Source organism: Glandiceps talaboti, chromosome 23 (genome assembly GCF_964340395.1).
Source record: "Glandiceps talaboti chromosome 23, keGlaTala1.1, whole genome shotgun sequence".
NCBI lineage: Eukaryota > Metazoa > Hemichordata > Enteropneusta > Spengelidae > Glandiceps > Glandiceps talaboti.
The window spans coordinates 13,808,842-13,831,241 of record NC_135571.1 but is presented as its reverse complement, the minus strand read 5'-3'; the positions used below and the strand labels follow the sequence as shown (position 1 = coordinate 13,831,241).

General features: G+C 38.8%; 2 protein-coding genes across 2 annotated transcripts; both read left to right on the top strand.

The window, feature by feature from the left end:
- Nucleotides 1-1,101: 1,101 nt before the first annotated feature.
- LOC144452777 (uncharacterized) lies at nucleotides 1,102-4,481 on the top strand. Its single transcript, XM_078143930.1, has 2 exons — nucleotides 1,102-1,938; nucleotides 4,473-4,481. The coding sequence occupies exons 1-2, from the start codon at nucleotides 1,102-1,104 to the stop codon at nucleotides 4,479-4,481; spliced, it is 846 nt and encodes a 281-aa protein (XP_078000056.1).
- A 26-nt stretch (nucleotides 4,482-4,507) lies between these two features.
- LOC144452776 (GPI alpha-1,2-mannosyltransferase 4-like) lies at nucleotides 4,508-21,976 on the top strand. The gene is made up of 2 exons (XM_078143928.1): nucleotides 4,508-4,619; nucleotides 20,325-21,976. Exons 1-2 carry the CDS (start codon nucleotides 4,508-4,510, stop codon nucleotides 21,974-21,976), a joined length of 1,764 nt encoding a protein of 587 aa, XP_078000054.1.
- Nucleotides 21,977-22,400: the final 424 nt, after the last annotated feature.

The window sequence follows — 22,400 nt, the reverse complement described above, 5'->3', positions numbered from 1 at the left end:
CTCTTATGGGGGTTACCCCCTATAAGCCCTCGAGGTTTTTTACTTCTAAAGGCAATGTTTAGGCTATTCACAGACACTTTCAGACAATAATTTGCAAGCTTTACAAGACAGCTCTAACAATTGTAAAAAGCAACTACACATGGTTGAAACATTTTTAAAATAAAGTTTCATAGCATCTTGACACTAAGAAGTGAAGGAAAGAACTTTGATTTGAGACTGGAACATATCTACCTCTTATGGGGGTTACCCCCTAGAAGCCCTGGAGGTTTTTACTTCTAAAGGCAATGTTTAGGCTATTCACAGACACTTTCAGACAATAATTTGCAAGCTTTACAAGACAGCTCTAACAATTGTAAAAAGCAACTACACATGGTTGAAACATTTTTTAAATAACGTTTCATAGCATTTTGACAGTAAGAGGTGGAGGGAAGAACTTTGATTTGAGGCTTGGACATGTCTACCTCTTATGGGGGTCCTAGGGGGTCTCCCCTAGAAGCTTTTGAAGTTTTTTGAATATTATTGTTGGTTTAACGAATGAGTGGCCTATGGGGTTCCCACCTGCCAGATCTGCAGTTTTTTGTTTCTATTTATGCAATTTTTAGGTTATTCATAGCCTCTGAGATATATATTGCCAAGCATCGAAAAGCTGAAGTAAATATAACTTTTTAAATAAGTTTTCCATGTTATAAAAGTGGGCCTGTAACATTGGTATAGGGGCATTGATATTGCATGTATAGTAAAGTTACTGATGTGTTAGAGCACTTTAGGAGGTCATACCTAGTGTACAATAGAAACTTGAATTTGAGTTGTGGTGTCGATACATGTAGTGTCCGAAATAGGAAGTACATTCATCCCTTCTGACAAATTCATACTGAAGAGACTAGAGCAATTTAGATTAAGTTCTTTTATAAACTATCCAATAGTATGAAGATTACCGTTACAGAACCTTCAAGTTCACTTTTGCCCTAAAGTGCAAGATAAGTGAGGTCATACCTCCAGCATCGAACACAACATGTAACAGTAAACAATGCAAAGTCTGCCTGTCACAGCCTAAACTTTGGAGTCCCACAGGGATCGGTTCTAGGTCCCATACTCTTTACCATGTATGTCGCACCCTTAGAGGATCTGATTTCACAACATAATCTAAACAGTATGATGTATGCTGATGACTCTCAACTTTACCAGATGATGAAACGATCACAACACATGAACACAGTCTCGCGTATTGAAGCATGCATTGCTGATATACGAACTTGGTATGCATCGAATAAATTAAAGCTTAATGACAGTAAAACAGAGATAATCCACTTCTCATCTCGATTCAGTAAAACCAATCCTGTACCATGTATCACAATTGGGGACAGCACTGTCAACACATCATCCACAACACGTGACCTTGGGGTTATACTTGACTCGGAACTTAGAATGACTTGTCATGTAAATAACATCTGCAGAGCAGCATCTCTAGCCATTCGAAAGATCGGCCAAATTAGAAAGTACCTCGACAATACCAGTACCGAAAGACTAATCCATGCATTTGTTACCTCTAGGCTGGATTATTGCAATTCCATCCTCTATGGATTACCAGACAAAGAGATCAACAAACTTCAACGTGTGCAGAACACAGCTGCTAGACTTGTTGCCAAACTACGCAAATATGATCATGTCTCACCAGTATTACATAATCTTCATTGGTTACCTGTACGTCAACGTATTGCATACAAAATCTTGCTCGTCACCTACAAGGCTGTCAACAAACTGTCACCATCCTACATCATTGAACTAATACCCATACACAAGCCAACACGTGCCCTACGTTCTAGTACTCATCTTACACTTGCCATTCCACGTGTTGCAACTACCACGTACGGAGATCGCGCCTTCTCTGTTGCCGGTCCTAAGTTATGGAACTCTCTCCCAATTCACATTAGGAGAGCGGTATCGATCGAAACATTCAAGTCCCAACTAAAGACATACTTGTTTACAAACTTTTAGAACATACTATACTTTTAGTGCAGTAATCAATAAGTTTTGTTTTTTAGTGAATTTCAAGTTGTCTTTTTTTTTTTCTTTTTTTCTTTTTTTTCTCTCAGTATTGTAAAGCGCATTGAGGCTGTTGCGTAATGCGCTGATAAGAATTTATTATTATTATTATTATTATTATTATTAAGTGAAGCACTGATTGTGAAACGGCCAAACACTTACATGGCATGTTCTGTAACTAGTGTGATAGCTAGGTAATACATGTATATATATGTATAATTTTATGTATAGTTATGTTTGAACCCTTACATGAAGTAATATTTAAACCATTTATGAAAGAAACTGAGACAAGAACAAATATATATATATACCACAGGCTAACGAAACTGACTGTCCCTGACATGTGTTTAAAACTGTTTGTTTGTCATGATTTGATAAGTGTCCTGGTTGGAGAGGTACGAGCAGGTTGAACAGTAAGCCTTATATTCGAACCTGTGCATCATTTCCCTGACAAGACATTTTTTTTCTAGCAGCAGTGGTCCATCTTTTTTTTTCCATCACCCACTCATATCCGGATTTTTTCAAGCAAACCCATTTGGCATCTTCCCCCCCCCCCGAAATCTTCCAAGCCCCCCCCCCGGGATATCAAATGGTTCACCCCCTTAGCAATCCGCAGCATACAAACTTAAAACTACAGCGATGATTATGAGTACGCCACCTAGAGTTGGTGACCTTACACGTGCTACAGGTCAAATTTAGCGAAAACTAACTTCCGGATTAGCTGTAGTGTGCATTGCAAGTGAGGTATCGTAAAACCCGTTATTGCATTTATCGTTTAGTTCCCAGTATGGTATTATCCAAATATATATATATTAAACATCCATGTATTTCAGATGTATATTGTAGGATTAATATTATACCCTGTGAAATGTTACTTTACGCAGACATTTCTTGATATAAAATGACTCATTGTCCTTTTTCTGATTAATTAACTTCGGCTATTAGATTTCGTAAAATGTCTGCAACATATTAGTATTATTTTCTGTTTCATTAAAATCTTTATTAATTTAAGTTTGCAAGTCTGTTAACACTCCAGAAAGATTTAATGTGTTTTTTTTTGTACAATGTTAGATATTACTGAATGATGTGTTACAGGCACTTTACCAAATGTAATACATAGTCCTGCTTACAAGTTGCAGACAGTCAGTCGATTCGATGTCTGACATGTCCATTTATTACTTTAAGATCAATAATTCAATTTAGGATAAAAACTAAATTCTTATACTTAGGTCTCAAACTACCCCCACTTCTTCTAATTAAATTGTCCAAAATTGAAAATTGCTTCAAACCACTCGATCAATTAATGTGCTGTGAATACAAAGCCAGTATGTAGTAGCTAGTAGTATGTAGTGCTGTGAATACAAAACCACTATGTAGTAGCTAGTAGTACCGGTATGTAGTGCTGTGAATACAAAACCAGTATATGGATGTACTGAGTAAAAATAGTTCTTTTTGTTGACATTTTACATTATCTTAGTGCCATACATTTACGATAGCAAAAATTCTTCATTTTTCAATTTGGCATTTAAAAAAAAATGTTTGCATTTATAGAGGTACAAAATATCCAGTCATAAAATCGATTTTGTAGGATGAGAACTAACATGGCTCAAACCCCCACCCCAAAGTAAAAGAATTTACTATGTTAAACTGTGGACAGTCATTCATGCCTTTTTTGCTATGTTTTATCTAAAACTAAAGTCATCACCTCGCTCCGATCCGGAGCAATACTATAACTGCATACTGATTGAACAGCGAGTGCCTGAGTTCCTATCAGTATGCATTAGTATTCAGTGCTACGGAGCAAGGCAATGACTTTGTTTTAGATGAAATGTAGCAAAAAAGGCACGAACGACTGTCGACAGTCTAGGACTATGTCAGAATCGAGTTTCGTTTTACTCCATCTGCAAGCAGAACTAAATCTTTGGTACAAAAAAGACATTTACCTAAAATACAAGAACAAAAATGATTCATAATAAATATTACAACTGACAAATATGTCATATGTCATATTCAAATTAAGTATCAAGGACCTTGAGTCAATATATGCAAAATATGCAAATTTTCCAACATTCTTGACCCAAAGCCTAAGGAGATCACTGTTGACCTTGGCAATGTAGTCATTTTAAATCTTCTTACAGTTTGTTTCTTTGTTTTATTTGCTAATATAAAGGGACGTGGTCTGCAACTTGTATTTTTCTTCATTTTTCGTTGCATAAAGATCTTATCTTGTAGGGTTGCTAACTATGAAGATACATGTTGCTTGAAGATTTGTTTGAAGCGATATAAAAAATTAATACATTTTATTTACAGGGATGTCATTACAAATGTTTGTGCCAGAAAGAGACATTGCAAATTGACCTGGTATAGATAATGAAAACAAATTGTTGACATCAAAATATCTAAATTTGTATTAATGTGTATTTTTACAGATTTTGTAAGTGGACAGTTACTCAATAGATGTAAAATGGACAAAGTGTGGCGTTTGTTGATATTGGTCCGTTTTATAACAACATTGCTGCCACAACGTGGATATATCCATCCTGATGAATTTTTTCAGAATCCAGAAATCACAGCTGGTATGTATGCTTCTAAATTAGACATTACATGACTGTATAATAATAATAATGAGACTTTATAACATGCCTTTCCTCCTTAGTGCTCAAGGCATTCACAGTTACAACGGCAGCTCAACGGCCCTTTATAACTATTTCCACCATATACATGTATCACTGTTATTTAGAGATGCCTGTGATTAGAACAGTTTGTCATAGTGGACAGATTCAGCCATTCAGGTTCTACAAACTTTTCAAGCCCTTGTTTATAGGGGAGATTGACCTCCAATCAATCAGACTTAGCCCAGAGACTTGTCTTAGTGTTACTTTCCAAGAAGCTCTCTACACAGGAGATTTATCTTGTGTCACTATCTCAAAAGCTCTCTCGACAAGACAGTTGTCTTGGTGTTACTATCTCAAAAAACTCTCAACACCAAGCCAAGGCAGATACACAATAGAAGCACAGTCATGTTTTTTGCAAAGCTGTTTGTGGTAATTTCAAACTCAAAACATTGTCGTGCTTTTAACTTGCATCTGCCTAGGGTTTGTGTTGAGAGTTTCTTGAGAGAAGTACACCAAGGCAAGCCCCTTGCTTATGACATCATACCATGCCACATTGACTATTTTATCTCTGGGCTGTGACATCATACGATGCCACATTGACTATTTTATCTCTGGGCTGTGACATCATACCATGCCACATTGACTATTTTATCTCTAGGCTGTGACATCATACCATGCCACATTGACTATTTTATCTCTGGGCTGTGACATCATACGATGCCACATTGACTATTTTATCTCTAGGCTGTGACGTCATACCATGCCACATTGACTATTTTATCTCTGGGCTGTGACATCATACCATGCCACATTGACTATTTTATCTCTAGGCTGTGACATCATACCATGCCACATTGACTATTTTATCTCTAGGCTGTGACATCATACCATGCCACATTGACTATTTTATCTCTAGGCTGTGATATCATACCATGCCACATTGACTATTTTATCTCTGGGCTGTGACATCATACCATGCCACATTGACTATTTTATCTCTAGGCTGTGACATCATACCATGCCACATTGACTATTTTATCTCTAGGCTGTGACATCATACCATGCCACATTGACTATTTTATCTCTAGGCTGTGACATCATACCATGCTACATTGACTATTTTATCTCTGGGCTGTGACATCATACCATGCCACATTGACTATTTTATCTCTGGGCTGTGACATCATACCATGCCACATTGACTATTTTATCTCTAGGCTGTGACATCATACCATGCCACATTGACTATTTTATCTCTAGGCTGTGACATCATACCATGCCACATTGACTATTTTATCTCTGGGCTGTGACATCATACCATGCCACATTGATTATTTTATCTCTGGGCTGTGACATTATACCATGCCACATTGACTATTTTATCTCTGGGCTGTGACATCATACCATGCCACATTGACTATTTTATCTCTAGGCTGTGACATCATACCATGGCACATTGACTATTTTATCTCTAGGCTGTGACATCATACCATGCCACATTGACTATTTTATCTCTGGGCTGTGACATCATACCATGCCACATTGACTATTTTATCTCTAGGCTGTGACATCATACCATGCCATATTGACTATTTTATCTCTAGGCTGTGACATCATACAATGTACCATGCCACATTGACTATTTTATCTCTAGGCTGTGACATCATACCATGCCACATTGAATATTTTATCTCTAGGCTGTGACATCATACCATGCCACATTGACTATTTTATCTCTAGGCTGTGACGTCATACCATGCCACATTGACTATTTTATCTCTGGGCTGTGACATCATACCATGCCACATTGACTATTTTATCTCTAGGCTGTGACATCATACCATGCCACATTGACTATTTTATCTCTAGGCTGTGACATCATACCATGCCATATTGACTATTTTATCTCTAGGCTGTGACATACCATGCCACATTGATTATTTTATCTCTGGGCTGTGACATCATACCATGCCACATTGATTATTTTATCTCTGGGCTGTGACATCATACCATGCCACATTGACTATTTTATCTCTAGGCTGTGACATCATACCATGCCACATTGATTATTTTATCTCTGGGCTGTGACATCATACCATGCCATATTGACTATTTTATCTCTGGGCTGTGACATCATACCATGCCACATTGACTATTTTATCTCTGGGCTGTGACATCATACCATGCCACATCGACTATTTTATCTCTAGGCTGTGACATCATACCATGCCACATTGACTATTTTATCTCTAGGCTGTGACATCATACCATGCCACATTGACTATTTTATCTCTGGGCTGTGACATCATACCATGCCACATTGATTATTTTATCTCTGGGCTGTGACATTATACCATGCCACATTGACTATTTTATCTCTGGGCTGTGACATCATACCATGCCACATTGACTATTTTATCTCTAGGCTGTGACATCATACCATGGCACATTGACTATTTTATCTCTAGGCTGTGACATCATACCATGCCACATTGACTATTTTATCTCTGGGCTGTGACATCATACAATGTACCATGCCACATTGACTATTTTATCTCTAGGCTGTGACATCATACCATGCCACATTGACTATTTTATCTCTAGGCTGTGACATCATACAATGTACCATGCCACATTGACTATTTTATCTCTAGGCTGTGACATCATACCATGCCACATTGAATATTTTATCTCTAGGCTGTGACATCATACCATGCCACATTGACTATTTTATCTCTAGGCTGTGACATCATACCATGCCACATTGACTATTTTATCTCTAGGCTGTGACATCATACCATGCCACATTGACTATTTTATCTCTAGGCTGTGACATCATACCATGCCACATTGACTATTTTATCTCTAGGCTGTGACGTCATACCATGCCACATTGACTATTTTATCTCTGGGCTGTGACATCATACCATGCCACATTGACTATTTTATCTCTAGGCTGTGACATCATACCATGCCACATTGACTATTTTATCTCTAGGCTGTGACATCATACCATGCCATATTGACTATTTTATCTCTAGGCTGTGACATACCATGCCACATTGATTATTTTATCTCTGGGCTGTGACATCATACCATGCCACATTGATTATTTTATCTCTGAGCTGTGACATCATACCATGCCACATTGACTATTTTATCTCTAGGCTGTGACATCATACCATGCCACATTGATTATTTTATCTCTGGGCTGTGACATCATACCATGCCATATTGACTATTTTATCTCTGGGCTGTGACATCATACCATGCCACATTGACTATTTTATCTCTGGGCTGTGACATCATACCATGCCACATTGACTATTTTATCTCTAGGCTGTGACATCATACCATGCCACATTGACTATTTTATCTCTGGGCTGTGACATCATACCATGCCACATTGACTATTTTATCTCTGGGCTGTGACATCATACCATGCCACATTGACTATTTTATCTCTAGGCTGTGACATCATACCATGGCACATTGACTATTTTATCTCTAGGCTGTGACATCATACCATGCCACATTGACTATTTTATCTCTAGGCTGTGACATCATACCATGCCACATTGACTATTTTATCTCTAGGCTGTGACATCATACCATGGCACATTGACTATTTTATCTCTAGGCTGTGACATCATACCATGCCACATTGACTATTTTATCTCTGGGCTGTGACATCATACCATGCCACATTGACTATTTTATCTCTAGGCTGTGACATCATACCATGCCACATTGACTATTTTATCTCTAGGCTGTGACATCATACCATGGCACATTGACTATTTTATCTCTGGGCTGTGACATCATACCATGCCACATTGACTATTTTATCTCTGGGCTGTGACATCATACCATGGCACATTGACTATTTTATCTCTGGGCTGTGACATCATACCATGCCACATTGACTATTTTATCTCTAGGCTGTGACATCATACCATGGCACATTGACTATTTTATCTCTGGTCTGTGACATCATACCATGCCACATTGACTATTTTATCTCTAGGCTGTGACATCATACCATGGCACATTGACTATTTTATCTCTAGGCTGTGACATCATACCATGGCACATTGACTATTTTATCTCTGGGCTGTGACATCATACCATGCCACATTGACTATTTTATCTCTGGGCTGTGACATCATACCATGCCACATTGAATATTTTATCTCTGGGCTGTGACATCATACCATGCCACATTGAATATTTTATCTCTGGGCTGTGACATCATACCATGCCACATTGACTATTTTATCTCTGGGCTGTGACATCATACCATGTCACATTGACTATTTTATCTCTGGGCTGTGACATCATACCATGCCACATTGACTATTTTATCTCTAGGCTGTGACATCATACCATGCCACATTGAATATTTTATCTCTAGGCTGTGACATCATACCATGCCACATTGACTATTTTATCTCTAGGCTGTGACATCATACCATGCCACATTGACTATTTTATCTCTAGGCTGTGACATCATACCATGCCACATTGACTATTTTATCTCTGGGCTGTGACATCATACCATGCCACATTGAATATTTTATCTCTAGGCTGTGACATCATACCATGCCATATTGACTATTTTATCTCTAGGCTGTGACATCATACAATGTACCATGCCACATTGACTATTTTATCTCTAGGCTGTGACATCATACCATGCCACATTGAATATTTTATCTCTAGGCTGTGACATCATACCATGCCACATTGACTATTTTATCTCTAGGCTGTGACGTCATACCATGCCACATTGACTATTTTATCTCTGGGCTGTGACATCATACCATGCCACATTGACTATTTTATCTCTAGGCTGTGACATCATACCATGCCACATTGACTATTTTATCTCTAGGCTGTGACATCATACCATGCCATATTGACTATTTTATCTCTAGGCTGTGACATACCATGCCACATTGATTATTTTATCTCTGGGCTGTGACATCATACCATGCCACATTGATTATTTTATCTCTGGGCTGTGACATCATACCATGCCACATTGACTATTTTATCTCTAGGCTGTGACATCATACCATGCCACATTGATTATTTTATCTCTGGGCTGTGACATCATACCATGCCATATTGACTATTTTATCTCTGGGCTGTGACATCATACCATGCCACATTGACTATTTTATCTCTGGGCTGTGACATCATACCATGCCACATCGACTATTTTATCTCTAGGCTGTGACATCATACCATGCCACATTGACTATTTTATCTCTAGGCTGTGACATCATACCATGCCACATTGACTATTTTATCTCTGGGCTGTGACATCATACCATGCCACATTGATTATTTTATCTCTGGGCTGTGACATTATACCATGCCACATTGACTATTTTATCTCTGGGCTGTGACATCATACCATGCCACATTGACTATTTTATCTCTAGGCTGTGACATCATACCATGGCACATTGACTATTTTATCTCTAGGCTGTGACATCATACCATGCCACATTGACTATTTTATCTCTGGGCTGTGACATCATACAATGTACCATGCCACATTGACTATTTTATCTCTAGGCTGTGACATCATACCATGCCACATTGACTATTTTATCTCTAGGCTGTGACATCATACAATGTACCATGCCACATTGACTATTTTATCTCTAGGCTGTGACATCATACCATGCCACATTGAATATTTTATCTCTAGGCTGTGACATCATACCATGCCACATTGACTATTTTATCTCTAGGCTGTGACATCATACCATGCCACATTGACTATTTTATCTCTAGGCTGTGACATCATACCATGCCACATTGACTATTTTATCTCTAGGCTGTGACATCATACCATGCCACATTGACTATTTTATCTCTAGGCTGTGACGTCATACCATGCCACATTGACTATTTTATCTCTGGGCTGTGACATCATACCATGCCACATTGACTATTTTATCTCTAGGCTGTGACATCATACCATGCCACATTGACTATTTTATCTCTAGGCTGTGACATCATACCATGCCATATTGACTATTTTATCTCTAGGCTGTGACATACCATGCCACATTGATTATTTTATCTCTGGGCTGTGACATCATACCATGCCACATTGATTATTTTATCTCTGAGCTGTGACATCATACCATGCCACATTGACTATTTTATCTCTAGGCTGTGACATCATACCATGCCATATTGACTATTTTATCTCTGGGCTGTGACATCATACCATGCCACATTGACTATTTTATCTCTGGGCTGTGACATCATACCATGCCACATTGACTATTTTATCTCTAGGCTGTGACATCATACCATGCCACATTGACTATTTTATCTCTGGGCTGTGACATCATACCATGCCACATTGACTATTTTATCTCTGGGCTGTGACATCATACCATGCCACATTGACTATTTTATCTCTAGGCTGTGACATCATACCATGGCACATTGACTATTTTATCTCTAGGCTGTGACATCATACCATGCCACATTGACTATTTTATCTCTAGGCTGTGACATCATACCATGCCACATTGACTATTTTATCTCTAGGCTGTGACATCATACCATGGCACATTGACTATTTTATCTCTAGGCTGTGACATCATACCATGCCACATTGACTATTTTATCTCTGGGCTGTGACATCATACCATGCCACATTGACTATTTTATCTCTAGGCTGTGACATCATACCATGCCACATTGACTATTTTATCTCTAGGCTGTGACATCATACCATGGCACATTGACTATTTTATCTCTGGGCTGTGACATCATACCATGCCACATTGACTATTTTATCTCTGGGCTGTGACATCATACCATGGCACATTGACTATTTTATCTCTGGGCTGTGACATCATACCATGCCACATTGACTATTTTATCTCTAGGCTGTGACATCATACCATGGCACATTGACTATTTTATCTCTGGTCTGTGACATCATACCATGCCACATTGACTATTTTATCTCTAGGCTGTGACATCATACCATGGCACATTGACTATTTTATCTCTAGGCTGTGACATCATACCATGGCACATTGACTATTTTATCTCTGGGCTGTGACATCATACCATGCCACATTGACTATTTTATCTCTGGGCTGTGACATCATACCATGCCACATTGAATATTTTATCTCTGGGCTGTGACATCATACCATGCCACATTGAATATTTTATCTCTGGGCTGTGACATCATACCATGCCACATTGACTATTTTATCTCTGGGCTGTGACATCATACCATGTCACATTGACTATTTTATCTCTGGGCTGTGACATCATACCATGCCACATTGACTATTTTATCTCTAGGCTGTGACATCATACCATGCCACATTGAATATTTTATCTCTAGGCGGTGACATCATACCATGCCACATTGACTATTTTATCTCTAGGCTGTGACATCATACCATGCCACATTGACTATTTTATCTCTAGGCTGTGACATCATACCATGCCACATTGACTATTTTATCTCTGGGCTGTGACATCATACCATGCCACATTGACTATTTTATCTCTAGGCTGTGACATCATACCATGCCACATTGACTATTTTATCTCTGGGCTGTGACATCATACCATGCCACATTGACTATTTTATCTCTAGGCTGTGACATCATACCATGCCACATTGACTATTTTATCTCTGGGCTGTGACATCATACCATGCCACATTGACTATTTTATCTCTGGGCTGTGACATCATACCATGCCACATTGACTATTTTATCTCTGGGCTGTGACATCATACCATGCCACATTGACTATTTTATCTCTAGACTGTGACATCATACCATGCCACATTGACTATTTTATCTCTAGGCTGTGACATCATACCATGCCACATTGACTATTTTATCTCTGGGCTGTGACATCATACCATGCCACATTGACTATTTTATCTCTAGGCTGTGACATCATACCATGCCACATTGACTATTTTATCTCTAGGCTGTGACATCATACCATGCCACATTGACTATTTTATCTCTAGGCTGTGACATCATACCATGCCACATTGACTATTTTATCTCTGGGCTGTGACATCATACCATGCCACATTGACTATTTTATCTCTGGTCTGTGACATCATACCATGCCACATTGACTATTTTATATCTAGGCTGTGACATCATACCATGCCACATTGACTATTTTATCTCTAGGCTGTGACATCATACCATGCCACATTGACTATTTTATCTCTAGGCTGTGACATCATACCATGCCACATTGACTATTTTATCTCTAGGCTGTGACATCATACCATGCCACATTGACTATTTTATCTCTAGGCTGTGACATCATACCATGCCACATTGACTATTTTATCTCTAGGCTGTGACATCATACCATGCCACATTGACTATTTTATCTCTGGGCTGTGACATCATACCATGCCACATTGACTATTTTATCTCTAGGCTGTGACATCATACCATGCCACATTGACTATTTTATCTCTGGGCTGTGACATCATACCATGCCACATTGACTATTTTATATCTAGGCTGTGACATCATACCATGCCACATTGACTATTTTATCTCTAGGCTGTGACATCATACCATGCCACATTGACTATTTTATCTCTAGGCTGTGACATCATACCATGCCACATTGACTATTTTATCTCTAGGCTGTGACATCATACCATGCCACATTGACTATTTTATCTCTAGGCTGTGACATCATACCATGCCACATTGACTATTTTATCTCTGGGCTGTGACATCATACCATGCCACATTGACTATTTTATCTCTGGTCTGTGACATCATACCATGCCACATTGACTATTTTATATCTAGGCTGTGACATCATACCATGCCACATTGACTATTTTATCTCTAGGCTGTGACATCATACCATGCCACATTGACTATTTTATCTCTAGGCTGTGACATCATACCATGCCACATTGACTATTTTATCTCTAGGCTGTGACATCATACCATGCCACATTGACTATTTTATCTCTGGGCTGTGACATCATACCATGCCACATTGACTATTTTATCTCTAGGCTGTGACATCATACCATGCCACATTGACTATTTTATCTCTAGGCTGTGACATCATACCATGCCACATTGACTATTTTATCTCTGGGCTGTGACATCATACCATGCCACATTGACTATTTTATCTCTAGGCTGTGACATCATACCATGCCACATTGACTATTTTATCTCTGGGCTGTGACATCATACCATGCCACATTGACTATTTTATATCTAGGCTGTGACATCATCATACCATGCCACATTGACTATTTTATCTCTAGGCTGTGACATCATACCATGCCACATTGACTATTTTATCTCTAGGCTGTGACATCATACCATGCCACATTGACTATTTTATCTCTAGGCTGTGACATCATACCATGCCACATTGACTATTTTATCTCTAGGCTGTGACATCATACCATGCCACATTGACTATTTTATCTCTGGGCTGTGACATCATATCATGCCATATTGACTATTTTATCTCTGGGCTGTGACATCATACCATGCCACATTGACTATTTTATCTCTGGGCTGTGACATTATACCATGCCACATTGACTATTTTATCTCTGGGCTGTGACATCATACCATGCCACATTGACTATTTTATCTCTGGGCTGTGACATCATACCATGCCACATTGACTATTTTATCTCTAGGCTGTGACATCATACCATGCCACATTGACTATTTTATCTCTGGGCTGTGACATCATACCATGCCACATTGACTATTTTATCTCTAGGCTGTGACATCATACCATGCCACATTGACTATTTTATCTCTAGGCTGTGACATCATACCATGCCACATTGATTATTTTATCTCTAGGCTGTGACATCATACCATGCCACATTGATTATTTTATCTCTAGGCTGTGACATCATACCATGCCACATTGACTATTTTATCTCTGGGCTGTGACATCATACCATGCCACATTGACTATTTTATCTCTAGGCTGTGACATCATACCATGCCACATTGACTATTTTATCTCTAGGCTGTGACATCATACCATGCCACATTTACTATTTTATCTCTAGGCTGTGACATCATACCATGCCACATTGACTATTTTATCTCTGGGCTGTGACATCATACCATGCCACATTGACTATTTTATCTCTGGGCTGTGACATCATACCATGCCACATTGACTATTTTATCTCTAGGCTGTGACATCATACCATGCCACATTGACTATTTTATCTCTGGGCTGTGACATCATACCATGCCACATTGACTATTTTATCTCTGGGCTGTGACATCATACCATGCCACATTGACTATTTTATCTCTAGACTGTGACATCATACCATGCCATATTGACTATTTTATCTCTAGGCTGTGACATCATACCATGCCACATTGACTATTTTATCTCTGGGCTGTGACATCATACCATGCCACATTGACTATTTTATCTCTAGGCTGTGACATCATACCATGCCATATTGACTATTTTATCTCTAGGCTGTGACATCATACCATGCCACATTGACTATTTTATCTCTAGACTGTGACATCATACCATGCCATATTGACTATTTTATCTCTGGGCTGTGACATCATACCATGCCACATTGACTATTTTATCTCTAGACTGTGACATCATACCATGCCATATTGACTATTTTATCTCTAGGCTGTGACATCATACCATGCCACATTGACTATTTTATCTCTGGGCTGTGACATCATACCATGCCATATTGACTATTTTATCTCTAGGCTGTGACATCATACCATGCCATATTGACTATTTTATCTCTAGGCTGTGACATCATACCATGCCACATTGGCTATTTTATCTCTGGGCTGTGACATCATACCATGGCACATTGACTATTTTATCTCTAGGCTGTGACATCATACCATGCCACATTGACTATTTTATCTCTGGGCTGTGACATCATACCATGCCACATTGACTATTTTATCTCTGGGCTGTGACATCATACCATGCCACATTGACTATTTTATCTCTGGGCTGTGACATCATACCATGCCACATTGACTATTTTATCTCTAGGCTGTGACATCATACCATGCCATATTGACTATTTTATCTCTAGGCTGTGACATCATACCATGCCACATTGACTATTTTATCTCTGGGCTGTGACATCATACCATGCCACATTGACTATTTTATCTCTGGGCTGTGACATCATACCATGCCACATTGACTATTTTATCTCTGGGCTGTGACATCATACCATGCCACATTGACTATTTTATCTCTAGGCTGTGACATCATACCATGCCACATTGACTATTTTATCTCTAGGCTGTGACATCATACCATGCCACATTGACTATTTTATCTCTAGGCTGTGACATCATACCATGCCACATTGACTATTTTATCTCTGGGCTGTGACATCATACCATGCCACATTGACTATTTTATCTCTAGGCTGTGACATCATACCATGCCACATTGACTATTTTATCTCTAGGCTGTGACATCATACCATGCCACATTGACTATTTTATCTCTAGGCTGTGACATCATACCATGCCACATTGACTATTTTATCTCTAGGCTGTGACATCATACCATGCCACATTGACTATTTTATCTCTAGGCTGTGACATCATACCATGTCACATTGACTATTTTATCTCTAGGCTGTGACATCATACCATGCCACATTGACTATTTTATCTCTAGGCTGTGACATCATACCATGCCACATTGACTATTTTATCTCTAGGCTGTGACATCATACCATGCCACATTGACTATTTTATCTCTAGGCTGTGACATCATACCATGCCACATTGACTATTGTATCTCTAGGCTGTGACATCATACCATGCCATATTGACTATTTTATCTCTGGGCTGTGACATCATACCATGCCACATTGATTATTTTATCTCTAGGCTGTGACATCATACCATGCCACATTGACTATTTTATCTCTAGGCTGTGACATCATACCATGCCACATTGACTATTTTATCTCTAGGCTGTGACATCATACCATGCCACATTGACTATTTTATCTCTAGGCTGTGACATCATACCATGTCACATTGACTATTTTATCTCTAGGCTGTGACATCATACCATGCCACATTGACTATTTTATCTCTAGGCTGTGACATCATACCTTGCCACATTGACTATTTTATCTCTAGGCTGTGACATCATACCATGCCACATTGACTATTTTATCTCTGTACTGTGACATCATACCATGCCACATTGACTATTTTATCTCTGGGCTGTGACATCATACCATGCCACATTGACTATTTTATCTCTGGGCTGTGACATCATACCATGCCACATTGAATATTTTATCTCTAGGCTGTGACATCATACCATGCCACATTGACTATTTTATCTCTAGGCTGTGACATCATACCATGCCACATTGACTATTTTATCTCTAGGCTGTGACATCATACCATGTCACATTGACTATTTTATCTCTGGGCTGTGACATCATACCATGCCACATTGAATATTTTATCTCTAGGCTGTGACATCATACCATGCCACATTGACTATTTTATCTCTGGGCTGTGATATCATACCATGCCACATTGACTATTTTATCTCTGGGCTGTGACATCATACCATGCCACATTGACTATTTTATCTCTGGGCTGTGACATCATACCATGCCACATTGACTATTTTATCTCTAGGCTGTGACATCATACCATGGCACATTGACTATTTTATCTCTGGGCTGTGACATCATACCATGCCACATTGACTATTTTATCTCTAGGCTGTGACATCATACCATGCCACATTGACTATTTTATCTCTGGGCTGTGACATCATACCATGCCACATTGACTATTTTATCTCTGGGCTGTGACATCATACCATGCCACATTGACTATTTTATCTCTAGGCTGTGACATCATACCATGCCACATTGACTATTTTATCTCTAGGCTGTGACATCATACCATGCCACATTGAATATTTTATCTCTAGGCTGTGACATCATACCATGCCACATTGAATATTTTATCTCTAGGCTGTGACATCATACCATGCCACATTGACTATTTTATCTCTGGGCTGTGACATCATACCATGGCACATTGACTATTTTATCTCTGGGCTGTGACATCATACCATGGCACATTGACTATTTTATCTCTGGGCTGTGACATCATACCATGCCACATTGAATATTTTATCTCTAGGCTGTTACATCATACCATGCCACATTGACTATTTTATCTCTGGGCTGTGACATCATACCATGCCACATTGACTATTTTATCTCTGGGCTGTGACATCATACCATGCCACATTGACTATTTTATCTCTGGGCTGTGACATCATACCATGCCACATTGACTATTTTATCTCTAGGCTGTGACATCATACCATGGCACATTGACTATTTTATCTCTGGGCTGTGACATCATACCATGCCACATTGACTATTTTATCTCTGGGCTGTGACATCATACCATGCCACATTGACTATTTTATCTCTAGGCTGTGACATCATACCATGCCACATTGACTATTTTATCTCTAGGCTGTGACATCATACCATGCCACATTGACTATTTTATCTCTAGGCTGTGACATCATACCATGCCACATTGACTATTTTATCTCTAGGCTGTGACATCATACCATGCCACATTGACTATTTTATCTCTAGGCTGTGACATCATACCATGCCACATTGACTATTTTATCTCTGGGCTGTGACATCATACCATGCCACATTGACTATTTTATCTCTGGGCTGTGACATCATACCATGCCACATTGACTATTTTATCTCTAGGCTGTGACATCATACCATGCCACATTGACTATTTTATCTCTAGGCTGTGACATCATACCATGCCACATTGACTATTTTATCTCTAGGCTGTGACATCATACCATGCCACATTGATTATTTTATCTCTAGGCTGTGACATCATACCATGCCACATTGACTATTTTATCTCTAGACTGTGACATCATACCATGCCACATTGACTATTTTATCTCTGGGCTGTGACATCATACCATGTCACATTGACTATTTTATCTCTGGGCTGTGACATCATACCATGCCATATTGACTATTTTATCTCTAGGCTGTGACATCATACCATGCCACATTGACTATTTTATCTCTGGGCTGTGACATCATACCATGCCACATTGACTATTTTATCTCTGGGCTGTGACATCATACCATGCCACATTGACTATTTTATCTCTGGGCTGTGATATCATACCATGCCACATTGACTATTTTATCTCTAGGCTGTGACATCATACCATGCCACATTGACTATTTTATCTCTAGGCTGTGACATCATACCATGCCACATTGACTATTTTATCTCTAGGCTGTGACATCATACCATGCCACATTGACTATTTTATCTCTAGGCTGTGACATCATACCATGCCACATTGACTATTTTATCTCTAGGCTGTGACATCATACCAGGCCACATTGACTATTTTATCTCTGGGCTGTGACATCATACCTTGCCACATTGACTATTTTATCTCTAGGCTGTGACATCATACCATGCCACATTGACTATTTTATCTCTAGGCTGTGACATCATACCATGCCACATTGACTATTTTATCTCTGGGCTGTGACATCATACCTTGCCACATTGACTATTTTATCTCTAGGCTGTGACATCATACCATGCCACATTGACTATTTTATCTCTAGGCTGTGACATCATACCATGCCACATTGACTATTTTATCTCTAGGCTGTGACATCATACCATGCCACATTGACTATTTTATATCTGGGCTGTGACATCATACCATGCCACATTGACTATTTTATCTCTGGGCTGTGACATCATACCATGCCACATTGACTATTTTATCTCTGGGCTGTGATATCATACCATGTCACATTGACTATTTTATCTCTAGGCTGTGACACCATACCATGCCACATTGACTATTGTATCTCTAGGCTGTGACATCATACCATGCCACATTGACTATTTTATCTCTGTACTGTGACATCATACCATGCCACATTGACTATTTTATCTCTGGGCTGTGACATCATACCATGCCACATTGACTATTTTATCTCTAGGCAGTGACATCATACCATGTCACATTGACTATTTTATCTCTAGGCTGTGACATCATACCATGCCACATTGACTATTTTATCTCTGGGCTGTGACATCATACCATGCCACATTGACTATTTTATCTCTAGGCTGTGACATCATACCATGCCACATTGACTATTTTATATCTGGGCTGTGACATCATACCATGCCACATTGACTATTTTATCTCTAGGCTGTGACATCATACCATGCCACATTGACTATTTTATCTCTGGGCTGTGACATCATACCATGCCACATTGACTATTTTATATCTGGGCTGTGACATCATACCATGCCACATTGACTATTTTATCTCTAGGCTGTGACATCATACCATGCCACATTGACTATTTTATCTCTGGGCTGTGACATCATACCATGCCACATTGACTATTTTATCTCTAGGCAGTGACATCATACCATGCCACATTGACTATTTTATCTCTGGGCTGTGACATCATACCATGCTACATTGACTATTGTGTTTCTTCTTTTCCAACAGAATCTGTCCTAGGATTTGATGTCTACAAGAGTTGGGAATGGACGAGTAAAGAACTATCTCTACGGAATGTCTTATTTCCTTATGCTACATCCGGAACTGCTTTCATGATCTTACAAATGCTCCAAAACATTATTCCCGGAATGATAGACGCCTACACATTGCTGATATTTCCTCGACTAATGATGGTAGTGTTATCGTTAACGTTAGATTTGTTAATGTATAAAATGTGCCAATATCTGCGTATAAATGATGGCACTTCTCTTGCGTTACTCTCTACTAGTTATGCCATCTTAGTGTTCTGTTGCAGGACATTCTCCAACGCTGTAGAGTGTATACTTTTTGCCTTAGTGATGTTTTTAGTCTTAAAATCGTCATCGTTAATAGACAAACCTAAGACTAAGAAACTAAAAAATTCAAGTCAAGAAAAAACTTACGCACTCCTTCTGTCAATAGTTATCACCTATGGCTTTTTCCTGAGGTTGTCCTTTGCAGCATTTGTCGCCTGGCCAATGTTTTATTGGTACTTATCTATTGTTCATAGCCGTGGGTTTGTCAAAGGGATTATGTCGGCAGCTTCTCTCATCCCTGGTGTGATTTTTACCTCATTTCTGTACATCTCTATTGATTCTGTGTACTTTGGTTCTTTGAATCTCAGTCCCCTGAGTTTAGTTAACTTGGTTCAGACGTTTTCATCCGTTGAGATTTTCGATAACCTTACGGTTACACCGTTCAATTTTCTCCGATATAACACAGATGTGACAAAGTTATCAGAGCAGACCTTACATCCACATATCACTCACCTCATTCTCAATATGCCATTGTTATTTCTGCCTCTCCTGATTTGGGGCGTTCCCGCTATAATCACATCACTCCGAAACCTTCCTGAGACCAAAAAACTAGCTAGTATAGATAAAACTAACTTATTTCTGATATTTAGTGTTGTCGTTCCGGTTGGTATTTTGTCCTTAATACCTCATCAGGAGGCTAGATTTATTATTCCCATCATTGTTCCCTTAATACTGTTATTTTGTAAGAACGTGAAGGAGTTTTCCGACAATTTCAAAGTATCCTGGATAGTATGGAACTTTATTGGATTCATGTTCTTTGGAATGTTTCACCAAGGTGGTGTGTTACCCAGCATGCAAAGACTTCATGACATTTCTAAATACAATCCTCAAACAATGTACCACTTTGTATTTTTTCATACTTATATGCCACCTAGACATCTATTGGCTATCAACAAATCATGGGATAGTCATGTGACAGGGTCATCAGCCAATCAGGATGATAGATTTCATCAGGTGACTGTGCATGATTTAGCTGGTGCAGATTTCTCCACATTGGACCAAAAAATTGAAAGATTATCAAAATATGCAGAATTTATGAACCAAAAAGACTTTGAAGATGATGATGACAAGTGTATTATTTATATTATTTCTCCATCTCCACTTCATCAGTTTTTCTGTATCCATGACAACTATGATTTTATACTTGAAGAACAGTTCTATTTCCATCTTGGACTTGATGATGGAGTGGGTATTCCAAGGGATGATGTATGCACTGTAGGTGAAAATGATCATGAATTTATGAAATTTATTAAAAATGAAATGAGTTTAAATTTGTACAGACTTTCAACATCAACAAGTGTGTAGGTAGACTTTAAATCATGATGACTGACAATTGATGATGGTATTTATTAAAAATGTACTATTTTTGTTAAGGGTGGTAAGTAGGTAAAATCTACCTGAGTTCCCCTGTCATTTTACCAGGGTTCCCTACCACTGTTTTTGTTAAGGGCGGTAAGTAGGTAAAATCTACCTGCATTCCCCAGTCATTTTACCAAGGTTCCCTACCAGTGTTTTTGTTATGGGTGGTAAGTAGGTAAAATCTACCCAAGTTCCCCAGTCATTTTACAAGGGTTCCCTACCAGTGTTTTTGTTTTGTTTCTATTTTGACCCTCTTGCATGAGATAAAATGCTATTACAGGTACTGAAAATAAGTCAACCTTCTTGTTCTATTTTGACCCTCTAGCATGAGGTAAAATGCTATTACAGGTACTGAGAATAAGTCAACCTT